This window comes from Coenobita brevimanus, chromosome 72, assembly GCF_032717465.1.
Source record: "Coenobita brevimanus isolate Jiangsu-jjx chromosome 72, ASM3271746v2, whole genome shotgun sequence".
Lineage (NCBI taxonomy): Eukaryota > Metazoa > Arthropoda > Malacostraca > Decapoda > Coenobitidae > Coenobita > Coenobita brevimanus.
Genome location: NC_137025.1, coordinates 3,557,200 through 3,578,016, shown reverse-complemented (window position 1 = coordinate 3,578,016; position 20,817 = coordinate 3,557,200). Strand labels below are relative to the sequence as shown.

The following is a 20,817-nucleotide window of genomic DNA, read 5'->3' as shown; positions in this document are numbered from 1 at the left end:
GTCTATTTTTGTGTTTCAATTTGGCGGGTAAAGTTTGTTTAGGCGTGTGAAGACTTCACTGAAGAGCTGTGTAGCAGGTTGCTACGTAAGAGGTTGAACTCCGGATTTTATACAAATTCGAAATCCAAAGCCTGCTGCTGCATTCTTAACAGTCGGCGACACAGTGATACACAGCATGGGTATTCTTGGCCTGGCCAAATTGATAGGTGATGTGGCTCCTGCTGCGGTGAAGGAGAACGAGATGAAGAACTATTTTGGTATGTTGCTTCAGCTGCTGACTCCTGGGATGTTAAATGAGGCTTAATACTGCTCAGTTTATGTTGCAAGGCGCCATCAGCTGGATGTAATGCCTTTATACATTTTGTTGTCAAAGGCTTCCATGGTTGACATTTTTCCTCGAGAATGGAAGTACCAACCAGCAGTAGGAAGGACCACATTGTTTTGCATTTCTTTTTTAATTATTAGCACATTATGGGGTTCTTTAAGTATTTTGTGAGTGTGTTGTCAGATTTTATGATTATATATTTTAAAAGTGGTAAAAGGAGTTTATTGCAACCCATCTTGTGGTATGTCAAGACAGACAGGTATCATCTTAGAACTCTATTTTTGAACAAAATATGTCTGCCAGTTTATGCAAAACTAACTTCTATCTATCTATCTATCTATTGCCAGACGCCTCAATCCCGTTTGGGGTGGCCGCAAACAAATTGCCTCCAAGTCACCCTGTCCCCTGCCATTTCACTTCCCTACTCCCAACTCACACCCCCCTCTCTCATATACTTCTCCACCCCATCTCTCCATCTCATCCTCGGCCTCCCCCTCCCTCTTTCCCCCTCCACCTCACTCACATACACTCTCTTCGTCAGTCTTTCACCCTCCATCCTCTCCACATGGCCAAACCACCTCAGTGTGTTCCTCATAACGCTTCCTATCACATCCACATCAACACCACAATGCTCCTTTATATCCTCATTCATCAGCCTGTCTCTCCATGTGACTCCACAGGCTCCTCTTAAATAACTCATTTCCACGGCTCTCACTCTTGACTTGTGTCTCTCCAACAATGTCCAAGCTTCACTTCCGTACGTTAGAGTTGGTATCACAATACAGTAATCCCTCTGATATCCGAACGCCCAATATCCGAACATCCCCACTAACCGGACATAATCCTCCTGGGATCCAATATTCCCAAAATGGGCCAAAAACCGCAAAAAATTCGAAAAAATCTGACTTTTTTTCCCTCCCATAATTTGAAATTCCCGCCTGGCGCCAAACAGCTGTTACACCATGGTCCCTTCACCCCTTCCTTCCTCCCCCTCCCCCCTCCCCTGTTAGGTTGCCATTTGGTATTTTTCCATTACCAAGTGTGGGCCAATTTGGTAATGAAAAATTCGTTTGGTAATGAATTAGAATAATGATTTACCAAATGGATTTTTCACATGTATGAGGATACACAGGATGGAGATGGTGGATTGTTTGCTCTCTCTGATTAATCTGCTACCCTACATAGTGTGAAAATAATCAACATGGTGTTAGTTATAAGGAGAGTGATTACATGTATTTCCACTTGTATATATAATTAGTGAAGAATATATGCTAGCTTTACGAATTTGGTAATGAAAAGTTATATTTGACAATGAAAGTTGAGGAGATTGGTAATGTGGCTGTTGCGATCTGGCAACTCTGTTACCCCACCAACATCAACAGTCACAGCTTAACTCCGATGGAGAGCAGATACTCATAACAGTGCAAGCCACAGGTGCTTGTTTTTTGTGAATAAACAGTGAATGAACTGCAATACCTTGCCACTAGAACACACGGGAATTTACAGTGTTGTGTAGTGTTAAGAAATTAGAATTTAGAGTGCAGAGGATTAACTGTGGACTGCAAACTGGCGGTTCAAACCAGTCCAAGAGCAAGGGACTTGTAAGTACCCAGAATGTTTAATATTGTATAAACTCACCTCTAAAACCTCATTTTATGGTTCTTTTGCATTTATTTCAGTCTTTTATGTCCCTTATAGGTGTGATTTGGGTCTTAAATAGGTGCAGTGCATGTCCAGAGGGAGTTGTATAGGTGTTTTTCAGAGTTAGGGTCCATAAGTACAAGTCCATAAGCTGGGGCCCAATATCCGGACAGGACCACTATCCGGACCTGCCTATGGCTCTATTGATCCGGATATTGGAGGGGTTACTGTACTGTCATGTAGTAACTTTTTCACTTCCATGCTCACTTCCCTGTTTCTTATCACTGCTTTCAAAGAACCAGCAACCTTTCTTCCCTGCTGTACCCTTTCAAGCACTTCACCCTCCAAACCTCCATCCTTACTCATCACACTACCCAAGTACTTAAATGTACTCACATTTTCCAATTCCTCACCATCCAACCTCGCTGTACATTCACTGACTTCACCTCTCTCAAAGACCATCACTTTACTCTTCCCTACATTCACCTTTAGATTCCGTTTCTTACACACTCTCTCAAACTCATCCACCAAGCCTTGCAGCTCCCCTTCGTCTTCACTCAACAACACAGTATCATCTGCAAACAACAGTACAGGGAGTTTCCAAACACTATTCTCTCTCACCAGGGCCACTCCGACATCCACTACCCTACCTTGTACCTCTTTTTATTACCCCATCCATGTACAGATTGAACAACCATGGAGACATGACACATCCCTGCTTCAACCCAACTTTCAAAGAGAAAAATTCACTTAGTTCACCATCCACACGCACTGCAGCCTTCGCACCATCGTACATACTCTTCACAGCATTCAACAACCTCCCATCTACTCCATATATTCTTAACACTTTCCACAATCCTAGTCTATCCACCCTGTCATATGCTTTCTCCAAATCCATGAAAGCTGCATACAACTTCTTTCCCTTCTCTAGAAACTTTTCCACTAAAGATCTGAGAATGAATATCTGATCTACACAACCTCTTCCCTTCCTAAAGCCTCCCTGTTCTTCTCCAACTAATTTCTCTGTTCTTTCTCTAACTCTGTCAATAAGTATCCTACCATACACTTTTCCTATTATACTAAGAAGACAAATGCCCCTATGATTACCACACACTTCTTTTTCCCCTTTTCCTTTGTACAAGGGAATAATTATACCTGACTTCCAATCCTCCGGGACTCTACCTTCCTCCCAGGCCAATCTGCACATCTTCCACATCCATTCTACTACTATCTCTCCCCCATGCTTCAGCATTTCACCACACACTCCATCAATTCCTGGGGCTTTCCCTGATTTAACTTTCTTCATTGCTTCCACAACTTCTATCCTACTGATTTCTTCCTGTCTTCTCACCTCCCTCCTTCTCCCAGCCATTCCCCAGCCACTTATACTCGCATTACTTCCATCCTCCACGTTCAACAATTCCTTAAAGTGTTCTCTCCATCTGCTCACTTTTTCTCCCTTCTCCACTAGTAATCTACCATTTCTATCTTTCACTCCCCTGCTAACTTCACTTCCACCCTGTCTTACTCTTTTCACCTCTTTCCAGAACATTTTCTTACAGTCCCTCCACTTTACACTCAAATTCCTTCCAAATTCCTCATCCACTCTCTTCTTACTCTCTCTTACTAATCTTTTCACCTCTCTCTTTCTTTCTACATATAACTCTCTCTTCTGCCTCTCAACTTCTTCCATGCCCCTATTTCTCATCTACAGTATTCATTGTATGCTTTCTTCTTTTGTGCCACAGCCCGTTTCACCTCTTCAGTCCACCACGCTGTTCCTTGCACCCCCCTCCGTCTTCTCTTCCTTCCACACACCACATCACATGCTGCACATATTTCTTCTGTAAATATTCTACACACACCTTCCACGTCCCCCATCTGCTCCAATTCATATTTGCCCAATCGTTCCTCCACTTCTCTCTTATACTCTGCCTTTTTCTCATCCTCTTGTAACCTTTCCACTCTCCTTGCAACTACTCCTTCCTCTCGTCTTTCCCTTCTTCTATTCCTCCATCTTACTTGAACTTTAATTCTGCCCACCACCAAGTAGTGGTCAGAAAGTCCACTCCCCCAACCTCTATAAACTCTTGCATCCAATATACATCTTCGCATCCTTTCATCCACACACACATAATCAATCACTGCCTTCCTTTCACTAAGTTCACCACCCACCCTTCTCATCACTCGCCATGTATACCTGTGGATCATTTTATGCCTGAAGAGGGTATTGGCTATCACCAACCCCCTCCCAGCACAAATGTCCACTAACGCACTCCCATTCTCATCTACCTCAGCAGGCACACCCCACTCACCAACTATTCCATCCACCTTCACATTCCCAACTTTACCATTCATATCACCAATCAAAAACACTCTCTCATTCCTTCCAAACTTTTCCATGCACACTTCTACATTTGTCCAGAACTCTTCTCTCACTCTTCTAGCACGATCTTGCGTTGGCGCATACACACACACAATCACCCACATTTGTATTCCAACTTTCAACTTTACCCACACAATCCTTGATCCAACTGATCCATACTGTCTTATGCTCCTCTTCCATCTTTTACTCACAACTATACATACTCCTTCCTTTGCCCTCTCATTCTCACCTACTCCTGCACATATACTCCATCCATACTCCCATTCTCTCACACTTTCTCCTCTCCATTTTGTTTCAGTTATTCCACATACATCCACTTTCGCATCCTCAAGCACCTGGACAATCTCTCTCTCTTTCACCTCATCATTTGCTCCCCTTACATTCCAAGTTCCAATTGCAATGTCCTTTGTCCAGTCCTTGGTCGTCAACGTTTGGTCAGTCCTTGTCCGAGGCTTCTTGTTTTTTTTTTTTTTTTAGTTAGTTGTTTTCTGGGGAGGGGCACTAACCCTCCGCCAACCCTTTTAGTCGCCTTTTACGACAAGCAGGGATACTGGGGGAGTATTCTTGAAAAAAAAACCCTACCCCCAGGGGGGAACTTAAATATTCGTAACCCAACATTGTTTTCCAAACCTAACCTAACCTGTTTTATGCAAGCTTAATCTATCCCATACCTGTAGATAAATTATATTTCACTTGCTGATTGACAAACTCTCCTTATACCCCAAAATTTTCTTCTGTGGAGACCTGTATGGCTGCAGTGAGCAAAAATTTTCTGTGGATCTCACCTTTTTGATAGGTAGTCAGCTGTGTGATGTTTTGACCAGTCATTGAAAACTGGACTTCAGTGTCCAAGTCCAAACTTTAACAAAGTTTGACTCCAGTTATCAAGTCTAACCTATTGGAATGTTTTGATTGTTTCACACTTTTATGAATAAATATTTTTGTCAGGATCTCTTCCAGCAGTGTACCAAGTACCGGTATTGTTGTGCCCCAGAATTCCTTCCCTCCTCCCCATATTAAGCCCAGAGATTGGAAATTGAAATAATGCTGAATACTGTACAAAGGCAAACAATAATCAAGTTACCTGAGTCATTCCTGTAAGAAATTAAGAAAATTAAAAACCACCCTAACTTAGCTAAACTAAACTTTCCTTCCATTTACTACCATATGACATTAGTCAAATAATTGAACAGAAGACCTACCTGTAAGAAATTAAGAAAATTAAAAACAGTACCCTGACTTAGCTAAAGTTTCCGTCCATTTACTATGACATTGGTCAAATGAACTGGATGGAAGACCAGCCACTGATGACAAGTGAAAAAAAGTAGGTGGGACACATAAACTGCTGGTGCTGGCCAGTGTTGCCATTTTAATAGATTTATAACAATATAATATTATTGACAACATACCTTATAGAGAAATATTTGTACTGTAGCTATTGATATTATTATGTCTACCTGTCAAGATGAAAGAGTAAAAAGTATGCAGCCTGTCTTTTCAATTTTACCTCCTGTCTTCATTTTCCCCTCTTTCACTTCCATCCTTCTTTTTCTGTACTTCATGCCCCTTTCTCCCCTTAGTGGTTTGTTATTCTTCATTTCCCTTTTTACCTCTTCCCTCTCTCTCTCTCTCTCTCTCTCTCTTTCTCTCCCTGATCGAGTACTGTACTGTAATGCCATGCTTTTTTTTTTTTAGGGCATAAGATTTTTTTTTTTTTTTTAACATTGTACTGCATGTGTGTGTGTGTGTGTGTGTGTGTGAGAGAGAGAGAGAGAGAGAGAGATTTTGAAGGCTTGGACAGTGGTGTTAAGAGATATACTGGAACTAATTTCTTCACTGGCCTCATTTTGTAGGTTTTGTGAGGAAGATGACCAGTTGGAAACTCACAGTCATCATGACTATGACATGAAGTTTCTAGCCAGACGCCATAATCCCATAAGGCATGGCCGTTTGAGTTGGTTGTTTTAAAGGGAGGGGGACTATCCCTCTGCCAACCCACTTGTTGACATGTAGGGAACATGTATGAGTTGGTTACAGTATATGGTTACCACCTACAGTTGTAAATGTTTTCCTGGCATACAGGAAACCATTAGATTTGTCACTTGGTGTAAAGCCACCAGAATAAGAAAGAAGAGTAATAAAATGTGACAGGAAAGATGGGAGAAACAGGAAGAGAGGAGTGCAGACACGGAAAAAACAAAAAGTGAAGAAAGAAGTAGGCAGCCCTACCTCAAATGAGTGGATGATGGTCACCACCACCTACCACCAAGTGAAGTTTAATTCCAATAAATTCTGTTTACCAGTATTTGTTATTATTATTATTATTGTTATTATTATTGTTCATGCAGAGCAATTCTTTAGAAGAGCTAGTCCTTCTGAGAAACAAAAGGTCAACCATTATGATACAGTATTAGAAAACTTTAAACCATAATTGTTGACTTAGATACGGTACTGTGTTCAGAGATTTCATTTATGATTGGATTTCAACATGGTATTGGATTTCAACAGGTCGCAAGGTTGCGGTGGATGCTTCAATGAGTCTGTACCAATTCCTTGTGGCTGTGAGGCAAGAAGGAAACATGCTGATGACTGCTGATGGCGAGACTACCAGGTGGGCTGGATGGAGTGTGATTTTCCCACAGAGCATGAGAATGTTGCTCTCATTTTGTTCCATCTCCTGACAGTTTTATTCAGCTTATGAGACCCTTCCCAAGCTGAATGAAATTTCATTGGTTGCCTCAGGAATGTACTAAAAAGGACACCCTGGATTTAAGGGATTAACTCCTTCATGTCTGCCTCTTTTTTTTTTTTTTTTTTTTTTTTTTTCCAGATGTTTGCATGTAGATTTGAGATGTTTTTCCAAAACAGAGCAGTAGCTATAACTTTCATTAATTATTTTAGCACAAAAAAACCCTTCTTGAATAAAGTTGGTGGTTGCTTATAGTAAAAAAGACATTACCTGAGTGAAAATGTTCAGTGTTTTTCATTACTTCATGTTTGACTGAATTATTAGGATTTCTTGCAGCTGAATGTTGTAAGTCATCATTATAAAGGCACCTCATTCGACATAGCTACCGGTATTATTGCCTTTTAAAGTGCCAGTTTTACCATTGAATCTGATTAACCATTTCCCCATTAGTAGCTACCAGTTTATAAGTTGTGATATTGTTGAAAAATATCACAGACCTATTGCGAAATCTGGTTTTAATGTACAATAATACAGTATTGGCGACATAGAAACCTGTTGGCATGTATGGGACAGAAACCTATTGGTATGAAAGGGACCTTATTGTCATGAAGGTAAATTAATCAAAATTGGAATTTTAGGAAACTGTGTTTTCACCCTCTGTTGTCAATGTGTATCAGTGCAGTAGCTAGCTAGCCTAGTTTTTTTTTTTTTTTTTTTTTAAATGTATGGTACAGTGATTAGATGGATAAGTAGTTTATCTTGGAATGCAAGGCCTGGGGGATGCTAGGTTTACAATACAGTCAAAGAGTTGGAAGGAAGGATGGTCTATCTATCTATCTATTGCCAGACGCCTCAATCCCGTTTGGGGTGGCCACAAACAAATTGCCTCCAAGTCGCCCTGTCCCCCGCCATTTCACTGCCCTGCTCCCAACTCACACCCCCCTCTCTCATATACCTCTCCACCCCATCCCTCCATCTCATCCTCGGCCTCCCCCTCCCTCTTCCCCCCTCCACCTCACTCACATACACTCTCTTCGTCAGTCTTTCGCCCTCCATCCTCTCCACATGGCCAAACCACCTCAGTGTGTTCCTCATAACGCTTCCTATCACATCCACATCCACACCACAACGCTCCTTTATATCCTCATTCGTCAGCCTGTCTCTCCACGTGACTCCACAGGCTCCTCTTAAATAACTCATTTCCACTGCTCTCACTCTTGACTTGTGTCCTTCCAACAATGTCCAAGCTTCACTTCCGTACGTTAGAGTTGGTATCACAATACTGTCATGTAGTAACCTTTTCACTTCCATGCTCACTTCCCTGTTTCTTATCACTGCTTTCAAGGAACCAGCAACCTTTCTTCCCTGCTGTACCCTTTCAAGCACTTCACCCTCCAAACCTCCATCCTTACTCATCACACTACCCAAATACTTAAACGTACTCACATTTTCCAATTCCTCACCATCTAACCTCGCTGTACATTCACTAACTTCACCTCTCTCAAAGACCATCACTTTACTCTTCCCTACATTCACCTTTAGGTTCCGTTTCTTACACACTCTCTCAAACTCATCCACCAAGCCTTGCAGCTCCCCTTCGTCTTCACTCAACAACACAGTATCATCTGCAAACAACAGTACAGGGAGTTTCCAAACACTATCCTCTCTCACCAGGGCCACTCCAACATCCACTACCCTACCTTGTACCTCTTTTATTACCCCATCCATGTACAGATTGAACAACCATGGAGACATGACACATCCTTGTTTCAAACCAACTTTCAAAGAGAAAAATTCACTTAGTTCACCATCCACACGCACTGCAGCCTTCGCACCATCGTACATACTCTTCACAGCATTCAACAACTTCCCATCTACTCCATATATTCTTAACACTTTCCACAATCCTAGTCTATCCACCCTGTCATATGCTTTCTCCAAATCCATGAAAGCCGCATACAACTTCTTTCCCTTCTCTAGAAACTTTTCCACTAAAGATCTAAGAATGAATATCTGATCTACACAACCTCTTCCCTTCCTAAAGCCTCCCTGTTCTTCTCCAACTAATTTCTCTGTTCTTTCTCTAACTCTGTCAATAAGTATCCTACCATACACTTTTCCTATTATACTAAGAAGACAAATGCCCCTATGATTACCACACACTTCTTTTTCCCCTTTTCCTTTGTACAAGGGAATAATTATACCTGACTTCCAATCCTCCGGGACTCTACCTTCCTCCCAGGCCAATCTGCACATCTTCCACATCCATTCTGCTACTATCTCTACCCCATGCTTCAGCCTTTCACCACACACTCCATCAATTCCTGGGGCTTTCCCCGATTTAACTTTCTTCATTGCTTCCACAACTTCTATCCTACTGATTTCTTCCTGTCTTCTCACCTCCCTCCTTCTCCCAGCCATTCCCCAGCCACTTATACTTGCATTACTTCCATCCTCTACGTTCAACAATTCCTTAAAGTGTTCTCTCCATCTGCTCACTTTTTCTCCCTTCTCCACTAGTAATCTGCCATTTTTATCTTTCACTCCCCTGCTAGCTTCACTTCCACCCTGTCTTACTCTTTTCACTTCTCTCCAGAAGCATATTGGTGTTTTGATGAGGAGAGGTAGATTGAGATGGTTTGGGCATGTGAAGAGGATGAAGGAAGACACTTGGGTGTGAATGTCAGGGGTAAGGTTGCAAGAGGCAGACTAGAAAAGACCTGAGATGGGGTCATTCAGTATGACTTCAAGGATAAGGAGCTGAATAAGGAGGCTGCCAGAGATTGAGCAGCATGGAGAGCCACCATTAGCTATGTGACCAAGGCGGACACTTGCAAGCATGTTGGAGCTGTTATAAATGATACAACAATATGGTACTTTATATGAACTGTATATATACTGTCTAGTTTGCAAAAATATGCAGTATATCACTAAGCTCATCCGCTGCCACTTGAAACTAAAAATCAAGTGGTTGGTTGATTTCATTCACAAAGAAGGCATTTGGCCAGTCACTGAATGACACAGGCTTAACTCTGACATAAAACAAGGCATGGCAAGCAAGCAAAAGCAGGATTAGGTTGTTGATAGCCAGTTAGGTTTTGATGTGAAGACATCTGAAAAGGTTCAGTCCACCCAGCATACGTAAATGTTTTTTCGGTTCATTTCTTTTGTACATTTTCTTTGAGGATGGGATGTGTTTTAAAAAATAAAAAATGGAAGGAAACAAGTTACGCTTATTTGTTGTCGCTACCACTCGTTTTCGCTTCCGTGCTGGACTTATTACTGTTATATTCTGCACTTTTGGGTGATTCCTATGGTAGGATTCATCTCTTTAGTGTTAAGGCTGAGCCCTTCAAAAGCTGTCTCAAATTGGTAATATACAGTAGCTATATATATGTGTGTAGTTAAAGGTGGGGTTATTAATTATTGTGTACATCTTTTAGTTGATCTGTCCCTTAACTCATTTCAGAAAAAAACTATTTTCTGTCAGCTGATATTCACATTGTACACCTTTTTATGCAAAGAAACCTTTCAACACTTATCATGCTGATTTCTTTCGTATACTTGTCTTATTCAAGTTTATGATGTTACAGGTAGCCAGCCTTCTCATTTCTTTCTCTGCTCAGCCAGCCAGCATGTACAATATTTTACTGTCCTTGATTTGATCCCAGGTTTTGCAGCTAAGACCAAGAGGGAAGAGAGATGAAATTTGGATTGAACAGAGTAACAGCCAACAGGTCAGGAAAAATATGAGAAAGGCTTTGATTCAGCATTGAATTATGTCAGGCTGATGATGATGACTGTTTACAAGGCAGACAGTCTGTCTCATTCATGTCCACCTCTTCTGCCAGCCACCTAATGGGTTTCTTCTACCGAACCATCCGCATGGTAGAAAATGGGATCAAACCAGTGTATGTGTTTGATGGAAAACCTCCAATCATGAAGGGTGGTGAGTTGGCCAAGAGAAGGGAGCGGCGGGAGGAAGCACAGAAAGCCCTGGAGAAGGCAGAGGAAGCAGGTATGGTGTGATTGTGTTAGGATAAGAAGTTATGGTGTGTGTTTGAGAGGAGAGATGGGGGGGGGCGGATAAGTGCAGTACTGGTAGTTTTTTTTGTATGTATGTGTGGGTGTGGGTGGGAGGGTGGGTGTGCATGTTTCTGGGTGCAGTTCTTTTCTTATTTCCAGATTCTCCTTACCCTAGTGTAATAAGAAATTGCATAACCGGTATAATTAATATTTTACTCCGCCATATGAAATCTATTTTAGTTGGTTGCTAGGACAGTTTAGTTGGGTGAAGGATGTAGTATGAAAGATGAATCTGTTGGTCTGAGGTGTGAATTTAGTAGGCATAGACAATGAATGAATGGCCCATCTTACTGGGCACTGTTGGTAGTTCTGTGTCAGTCGCATGAAGTCCCATTTAGTTATGGTATTTGTAGGGACAGTTTAGTCAAGTGAAGCAAGTAGTATGAAAGATAAATCTATTGGTTTGAGGCAAAAATTAGTAGGCTGCATCAGTGACCGAGTTGCCATTTCACTGGACACTGTTGTTAGTTCTCCCACTTTTGTGTTTTCGTATCTCTGTTTCTGGATCCTGCCTTCACCACTTATTTGGGGGAATTAGGATTAGACCGTTGATTATGCTGACTTCATAGTGAATGCTGTTTTACTGGTACAGTTGGGTCTCATTTATTGTGGCAGTATCAGTTTGAGAATTCCAGCACGAATGTGGTAGATGCTAATGTTACAAAGTGCATGTTACTAAGCTGCATCTTTCTGGCCATCCAGGCCAAGGGGTCTATTTTAATCCCTCCACCCCTATTCTTAACAGAGCAGTATTACATATATGACCACACACATTCATACATGCTCTGTGTTCTTCTCAGGCAGTTCATGTTGTAGAATACTCTGTGTACTCGCCATAACATGGAGTCCAGATGTACTCCATGTGATGGAAGGGTTGTGGAGCTTGAGGTGCAGGAAACACTCAATTATCCGGCATAATTCAGCCAATCCCTACTCTGAATAATGTGAAACGCCAGATATTGCATAGTATCCCCATCAGCTCAATATTCGGCGACGAGCTGTTTATTGCGTTATTCTCCATCTCGGCCCTCTATCCTAAAAAGTTTTCCATGAGTAAAAGATGAAAATAAAGCATAAAATACAATAAATTAATGATACAATGCAGGAATGCAGTGCCGGTTGGCTACCATTTTCGAGCTGGTTGATACACCTTGAGCTGGATGTTGCACAGAACCACTGGTTACGTCCAGTTTAAGCGCCGGATATTGCAACAACGGATAATTGAGAGTTTAGAAAGTTTTTGGCCTCCATCCGCTTTTGAAACTTGCAGATAGTTTAGAATCCCTTTCATGATCATACTCTTGCTCCTCTGCCTTCTTTGGTGGTGACCCTTCTTCAGTGTTGCTGGAAACAGAAGACAGCTGATTTTACTGTTGATGCTAGAGGTAGGAAGTGATGGAAAACTAACACCTAGTTTCAGACTGGAGTTGTAGAGGCACATGTAGGCTGACCAAGCCAGGTCTACTAGTGCTGCAGATGTTGGATGGCAGTTTTCAGGATCAGCATTGCTTGCTGCCTTTCAGCTTTGGTGTAAGTGTTAAGAAATTCCAAGAGTTTAGTGATGAGGTATGGTAGATCAACTTCCTTTGCATTCTTAATTGTGTTACCATCTCATCATTACTATCCTAGTTGATCAATGCTGCTGAGGCTTGCTGACTATCTCTCTCAGAACTGTGTCATTCATTTCACTAAACCTAAGTGCAGGGACTTGTCTTGCCACAACCAACGTTGCCTGGTGTTCTGTACCAAGTATATGTTGGCCTCTCACCATTGTTTTCCTAGTCCTGGTGGTAACTTCCTAAGAAGTTTTTTCCATGCATGTTGAATAGTTGTTTGGATTATGTCATCCTACACCCCAGCAAGCATTTGTACGGCTTGTTTGATGTTTATATTAGAACTATTTCAATTACAGCATCTGGGGCTATGAATATGGTTGGTGGCTTGGGCCAGGCTGTGAATCATATGAGTCATCTGTTGGCTATCACTGTTTTATGGTCAAGCCTTGGTGTTGATATCTACTATCTCCTCCCCTGAGTCAGCCACAGGTTAAAAGTTTGGCAGAAATAATGGAGCTTGCTAGTATGCAGGATTTTTTGGTATGGAGGTTGGAGAGTAAGGAGGTGGTGTTTAGCAGGAGGGAAAAGTCTTTTGTGTTGAGATATCTCTCTTGTAGAAGCTGTGGATGACCTAGAGTAATATCTGTAGGAAGCAGTTTGGTGATTGATGTACTAATTGACTTGAAGTACGGTACTTCTGTAATTTTTTAAAGATTGTCATCAAGCCAGACATGCCACAGCAGACATAACCCACCCATTGCTGTTATATGCATAATAGTAAATAATTTTGATGCAATATCATTCACTTGTTTATTTGTTTGGTTTAGTTCAGTGGCCATTCTGTTGATTGTTATCCCACTTTCATACTTCCTCTTTCCATGCTTCTGATTCATATCTTACCCCTTCAGGTGGGGGAAATATGCAGGAAGAAATGAAGAGATGTTACTTTTTAGTAAGCTGCAACCTGCTTCAGGTATTTGTAACACACTGTTGAGCTTTCCAAGTCTTATTTCTGTGCCCAACCCACCCTGTTAATTTGTGGAAGTATGATGGTGATGATGTGGCTTCAAAATTCAGTTAGGTAATGTGTGTATATGTGTACAGGTAATGTGGAGGAGATTGACAAGTTCAGCCGGCGTTTAGTGAAAGTAACCAAGACACACTCTGATGAGGCTAAGAAGCTACTGGAGTTGATGGGGATCCCGTATGTGGAGGCTCCCTGTGAGGCTGAGGCTCAGTGTGCTGCACTAGCTAAGGCTGGCAAGGTTAGAGGCTATGCATGGCCTCCCTTCACTCATTATTTTTGTCTTTCTTCCACTAAATGTTCTTGTTTTTTGTTGTTTTATGTGTTGTTTTTGTCTTTATAGCTTGTCCTTATTTTTCCTTTATATCTTGTCCTCATTTTTGTCTCTTGCTTTTCCTCATTTTCGCCTTTCTGTCTCTCACCCAAAGATGGGAACCTCATTTTTGTCTTTCTCCACCTGTCACTATTGGCTTTCACTTCCCTGTCCTTACATGTCTCTCCTCACTCTTCTTTCCCTCCTCACGTTTATCTTTCTCTCTCTCTCCTCACTCATATATCATTATTGTCTTGTATCTTTTTGTAAACAATTTTCATACTAAAAGAATATGAAGAATATGCTTGAGAATATTGAGGTGTATTATGCCATAAAAATTGCTGATGAAAACCTGCTGAAATCATAAGAATATAAGCCAGTGATGAGGGTTTACAGGTTTATGGAGTGGCCACAGAGGATATGGACGCCCTGACATTCGGCACCCCAGTGTTGCTGCGGCACATGACCTTCAGTGAGGCACGCAAGATGCCCATCAAGGAGTTCCACCTTAACCGTGTTCTCGAGGGCATGGGACTCTCACAGGAAGAGGTATCAGTTAACAGAAAATCACAATAATAATATTAATAAAAACATTTGTAGAAGGTAACTCAGGGATGAGTGAGGCTGGTCACTCTCATCTTAAATGTCAGGACCAACTTTCCTAGCCCCGGGCTCTTACGCTTCTCATGGGGCAACTTAGGATTAGATGATGGATGGATGGAGTAAGTTTTAAGTACTGGTAAGGCTATGAACAGTAACATTGAGTCTCATATTATCCATTGGTAGCTAATTGCTTTGTTGGTAGTATATGTTATAATCACCTTGGTTTCATCTGATGGGACTAGGCTGCTCCCATAACTTGAGTACTGAATTGTGGTTGCATTCTGTAAGCCCTAGTTATGAGGTAGGAATGCAAGCCCTTGGTTACTACCCTAATCAACCCACCAGTCTGGTTACATTGGTCATCATTTGAGCTGAGAAGGGTTGGGGATATTCATCAGTTATAATGAAATAGGCAGTAGTCAAATCAACCCCCCAGTCTGATTTCATTTGACCATCAACTGTGCTGGAACAGCCTAATGATCATTGTCAGGTAATAACAATTATGCTGTAGTTATGTGTGTTTTGTGCCCACAGTTTGTTGACTTGTGCATCCTGCTGGGTTGTGACTATTGTGACAGCATCAAAGGTGTAGGCCCTAAGCGTGCTATTGAATTGATCCGCACACACAAGAACATCGACTCGGTGCTGTCCAATATTGACAAGAAGAAATTTACCCCGCCAGAGGCGTGGCCATATGCTGAGGCCAGGACACTCTTTGTTGAACCTGAGGTAGCTGACCCAGTAAATATAGAGGTATGAACTGAGGTTGTGATTATTGTACTTTTGGATTTGACAGCTTTACTGGGTTTCCTTAGTTTAACATTGGAGATTTCTTGCAAGTTCTGAAAAAATCTTTGTCGACCACCAGCTAGACTCAAACCTGCACCTCTGCCTTTCCATTTACAAGATGACTAATGAACATCTCTAGGCTTATCAAGGTGGTAGGGATCATCTTCACTTTGTAATGTCATATCTGGGTGCACTCACTAAGTTTCAGTAGTTCATCAAGATACTTTGGTTCACCAAACTTTAAGAACCATGGAAGTAATAAGACAGTTTAAATTCTCTTCTAGTCCTTACTGGCAACCAGTGTAAGTCAGTTAGAGGTAAGGTAGTTGGGGCTTTTAGGGGAAGGCCAATGTTAAGCCTTGATGCCCTTTTCATCACAGAGTGAATCATCTTTAATTAGTTATTCAGGAGACCAATCTGTAACAAGTTGCATTAATCAGATGAGACAAAAGCATTGTATGGACCAGTGTTAAGAGGAATTGTCTGTTGCTATGTCACAGAATACAGGTTTTTGATGTGCCGGTTACAACTTCTGGTTAATAGTAGGTGGAGAAATACAATAAATGATTGTGTGAGAAAGCAAGGTATGGAGGTTGAATATGATAGGGAACTGACAGTAGATTGAGTTAGTTGGATTAGTTTTGTATGGAAGGGCACATGCCGGTAGTTTGACATCCCATTTTTATCTTGATAGTTGTCAGATTTACTATCTGATAGGTAATATGAAGCACATACCACTATGTGTGGATCATGTTTATGTCTTTGAGGTGGAGTCAGGAGTCTGAGAGTTTGAATGTTGAGTGAATGAGTGTGTGGCATATTTCATAGGGCATGCTGGACATTAGTTCTCTCTCTGTCATGTTTTTGTCTTTTGCTTTATGGACCCTACTTCACCCTTCCATTGAATTTAAAAAAGAATATCAGAATGATAATGGTAGCTTCCTAACAGTTAAAGTGGACGGAACCAAAGGAAGAGGAACTGGTGAAGTACATGTGTGAGGAGAAAGGCTTCAATGAGGATCGGATCAGGAACGGATGCAAGAAACTAGTCAAGGCTCGCTCAGGCACGACCCAGGGGCGGTTGGACTCTTTCTTCAAGATCATACCCCAGCCATCAAATGCTGCCAACAAGCGCAAGGTAGGAAACCAGGGTTGTTGTTGTTGTGGGCAGGACTCGCCAAGATGTGAACTCTGAGTGCAGGCAGAAGTTGCCACTCTGCAGTCCACCATCCACCTTTCAGGGATAGAGAGGGAGTTGAGAGATGTTTGCATATCCTTTCAATGGGGCCACCAGGTATTAAAGTGGGTACTTGAGTTTACTATATGCTTTATTATGGTCTCAACAAATTGAACTTTGATCGTCACGAAACTTGAGATATGTGTTTACAAGTAAATAGACTTGTCCTTTAACTGTTACTGCTGTATCCTCTTTTGGTAACGTTTTAGCCTCTTTACTTCACTGAATAGTGGTAGGTGGTGGCGACCATCATCCACTCACTTGATATAGTGCTGCCTACTTCCTCTTATTTATTTATTTTTATTTTTTCTGTGGCTGCCCTCCTCTCTTCCTATTTCTCCCATCTTTCCTGTCTCTTCTTATTGCTTTTCTTTCTTTTACAGGTGGCTTTACATTGAGTGACAAGCCAAATGGTTTCCTGTAAGCCAAGGAACCATTTACAACGCTGGGTGGTAACCATATAACCAAACCATACTTGCTCCCTACGTGTCAACAAGTGGGTTGGTGGAGGGTTAGTGTCCCTCCCCGTAAAACAAATACCGGTAACTCAAAGTCAATGGCCACTCCTTACGGGATTGTGGCGTCTGGCAATTGATTGATTGATTGACTTCATTGAAACTGAAATACAGCAGAATCTCCTAAATTGTGCGATTCTAAATTGCATATTCGTAATACGTGGCAACATTATGCAAGTTTGCAACATAGTAAATTGCGGAAATTACTTGAAATTCGCGGATGCAGCCATCTAAAGTGACGCTTTTCCATTGCCTCATGTAATACGCGTCACCATTACCTCAAGTCCGTGCATCTAGCTGGGCATAAACCAATCTTAGTCAAGCGTGGCAATTACTAAACAAATCATATTCAGTCATAGCACTTACTGTAAGCCAATCACAGCACTTCCTTCCCAGGCCAAGCATGAAGGTTGTTAGTGTTCGCTGGTGACTAGTGTGACTTAGGTTTGGGGAAAAGGGGGGCAACCTTTCTGAGATGACAGACCCATAAGTAATTTTCTCCATAAGATTAGTTACAGTATTTCTAAATCGCGGAATTCTCAAATCACACCTTGTGCCTAGTCTCATAAGAGTGCGATTTAGGAGATTCTGCTGTATACCGATAAGCAGTTTAATCCCTCTGTGGCTGAGCATCTGGAATTTGTCGGGCCCCACTGGCCGACGCTGGGGCAGATTTTTCATGTTTTGAAAATCTCTTTTATTTACTCCCCCCCCCCCCTCCAATTGAAGAGCAATGCCTGGTGTACCTGATAATGCAATTTTTAGCTTCCTAGACCCATCCTGATTTTCGCAATGAGGCACCAAAAATTTCATCAAATGACAACATATATGTCAGTGAAAACTAAATGGTGAAAAAACATCATGCTAAGAAATATCTATGTTTTCACCCCAAAAAAAATTAAATGATGCTGAAATGGTTTGAAATAACTTGACATGTGTAATATGAACAAAGTCAGTACTGGTACATACTTTGGGAGGTTTCTTTTAAAACAGAATTATTAAGATTTTTTTCTTATTTTTTGTTGTTTATTGTATTTATGCAAACATCAAGTTATTTCTGTTGTCTGGTTGGTTTAGTCTGTTTCCAAAGAGAGGCAGGAGATGATAGTTTTAGAGATCTAACCAGAAGGGTTCTCCTTTGTGTGTACAGGCCGAACCACAGTGCCTAAAAAATGATACAACTCGGGATTAGCACCTTGCATGAGGGAGTTAGTGTGAAGGGAAAGGAAGGTTTTGTGTCCATATATTCACCACAAGAACACCTCATATGTTGCTGAAATGCTGGTGCAAAATAAGAAATATGTAAAATGAACAAATTCAATACCGGTAAATAATATGTGTACAGTACTTATAAATAAAAATATCATAACTGAATGTTTTCTCTCATATTATGTGTATATATTTTTTTTTTTTTTTTTTTTTTTTTTTTTTTTAATAATACTATGGTTGGTCTAATTTGTGTGGAAAGAGAGAAGAAGGATGCTATTTTTAGTCAGTTTCATGATATTGGGTGCTACTATGTGTGTATAGGCTGAACCACCTCAGCCAAGATTCAATACAACCTGAGATTAGCATCTTGAATGAGGGAATTAATGTGAAGGGAAGGGAAGGGAAGTTTTTTGGTAGGTGGGGGTGCTCACCATCCACACACTCAATGTAGTGCTGCTGTCAGGTGTCTTCGACTTTCCTCTCCTCCATCCTTCTTTCCTTCCATCTTCTTCTATCTTTCTTTCCTTCATTCTTTCCTTGTCCTTCTGCCTATGGGTGACTTTACACTCCCTCTTCTGTCTTTCTTTCTTTCTTTCTTTCTTTCATTCTTTCCCCTTCCATCTGTCTGTGGGTGACTTTACACGGAGTGACAAGCTAAATGGTTTCGTGTACACCAGGAAACCATTTACTATGCTGGGTGGTAACCATATAACCAAATTTTTGCACCTGGTGGTTTAGTGTGTAATTATTGTGCTCCAGTCGGATTGAGCCGGTGAAGATTTATATCCAAGGGGTGGTTGGGGTTGATTGCTTATGTAATGCCACTCAAGGATGAGTGAGGCTGGTCATTTTCATCTTAACTGTCGGGACCAACTGCCTAGCCCCAGGCTCCTACGCTCCTCATGGGGCAGTGTAAGATTGGATGATGGATGGATGGAAGGGAAGGTTTCCATCAATATGTTCACCATGAGAACACCTCATGTGTTGCTAAAATGCTTCTTCAAAATAAGAAATATGTAAAAAAAAATAATGACTTCTTTACATAATATATGTTCATATAAGTATCATAATTATGAATGTCTTCCCTCTTTTTTATGTTTATAATGTTTATGCCTGTATGGAACTCTTTAATTAATTTATTTATTTATTTTTATTCTGAGTGGTTTAGGAAAGAGAGGAGAAAGATAATGGGTGCAGCACTATCTTTTCTTGAATTCCTTGCTTTCTTATTCTTATTTACACTAACACTTGAGGGGAGAAAAAGACTGACATCCACTCACGACTGATGCATGAGGTGAACTGACTGTTTGAGTGGTTTAGAGGCTAGAGTAAGTCTGTGTCAACATCTCCTAGACCTTTGTTCCCTTTCCAAAATTGTTCGCAGTTTTTTACAGGTCGCGCTGCATCAATGCAGATGGTCATGTTCCAATAAAGTGTCGTTCGATGCTGGCATCCATGGAAGGGTTAATGCGTAACATTGTAATTTAAGCAAGGTGTAAACATGATGCAGTTCATAGAGAACACAAGAGAGTTGTTTTATTTTCTGTTAAAAAAAAAAAAAAAAGTCTCACCCTGCCAGTCTCTACTTATGCCTGTCTTGACCTATTGAGTCATCATTTATCCTTTCAGTATCTGGTGGAGGATTATTTAGAGCAGAGCTTTCAGATTTATTCCATTTCTTCAGAATCACCATTTAGGAACTGTGAATACTCTTACAGCCACAACAGACTTTCGGGAGGTGATCCTCCCTGGAGGCTAACCTCCCAGCTGACATAAGATCTTTGTAATTGTTAAAAAACACCAACAGGCTGTCATCAGATATGATTTTTATTCTTTGCCGGCTTGCAGCATTTATCATAGTAATCAAGAAGAGCACTACTGCACAGGAAGAGCATAAATTCTTGACACCAAGCTTTTATAACACCATACACAAACTATTTGATACCCCAAATAATGTTTTTAAAAGATTTCCCAGGGCTGGAAGCATTATTTCTTCACAGTGCATGGCCTTTGAGTACTGTATACAGCACCAAAGTTTACTTTATAGTTAAACGTAGTTGATATACTTCACCTGAGAGGATGCTGTTTACCACCACATGATTATGTTTACAGGCTGATGAAAAGCCAGGAGCCAAGAAAGCCAAGAGAGGAGGTGGTTCATTCAGAAGAGGACGCTAATTTATACTATCCTAAGTGTGTTCAGATGTGAGACATTGCACACACGACTTTTGAGTTTGGAAGCTTATAATGGTGAATAATTAGTAATACTGGTATGAGATCTGATAAACTACAAGAAGATGCTTGATAATCATAGTGTGTAACAAGAGGTGTGTGAAAAGAAAAACTATGCAAAAGCACTTCATTGTTAACAGGAAATTATATGTAACAAGAACTGTCTGAAAAGAAAAACTGTAAAAGCACCATAGTTTACAGGAAATAGTATG

At 41.0% G+C, this 20,817-nt stretch overlaps 1 protein-coding gene across 1 annotated transcript; it reads left to right on the top strand.

The window, feature by feature from the left end:
- The first annotated feature begins 76 nt into the window (after window positions 1–76).
- On the top strand, window positions 77–20,635 carry Fen1 (Flap structure-specific endonuclease 1). The gene is made up of 8 exons (XM_080278036.1): window positions 77–257; window positions 6,861–6,963; window positions 10,893–11,059; window positions 13,788–13,948; window positions 14,417–14,569; window positions 15,158–15,376; window positions 16,362–16,550; window positions 20,486–20,635. The coding sequence occupies exons 1-8, from the start codon at window positions 176–178 to the stop codon at window positions 20,549–20,551; spliced, it is 1,140 nt and encodes a 379-aa protein (XP_080134162.1). The 5' UTR covers window positions 77–175; the 3' UTR covers window positions 20,552–20,635.
- The last annotated feature ends 182 nt before the right edge of the window (window positions 20,636–20,817 follow it).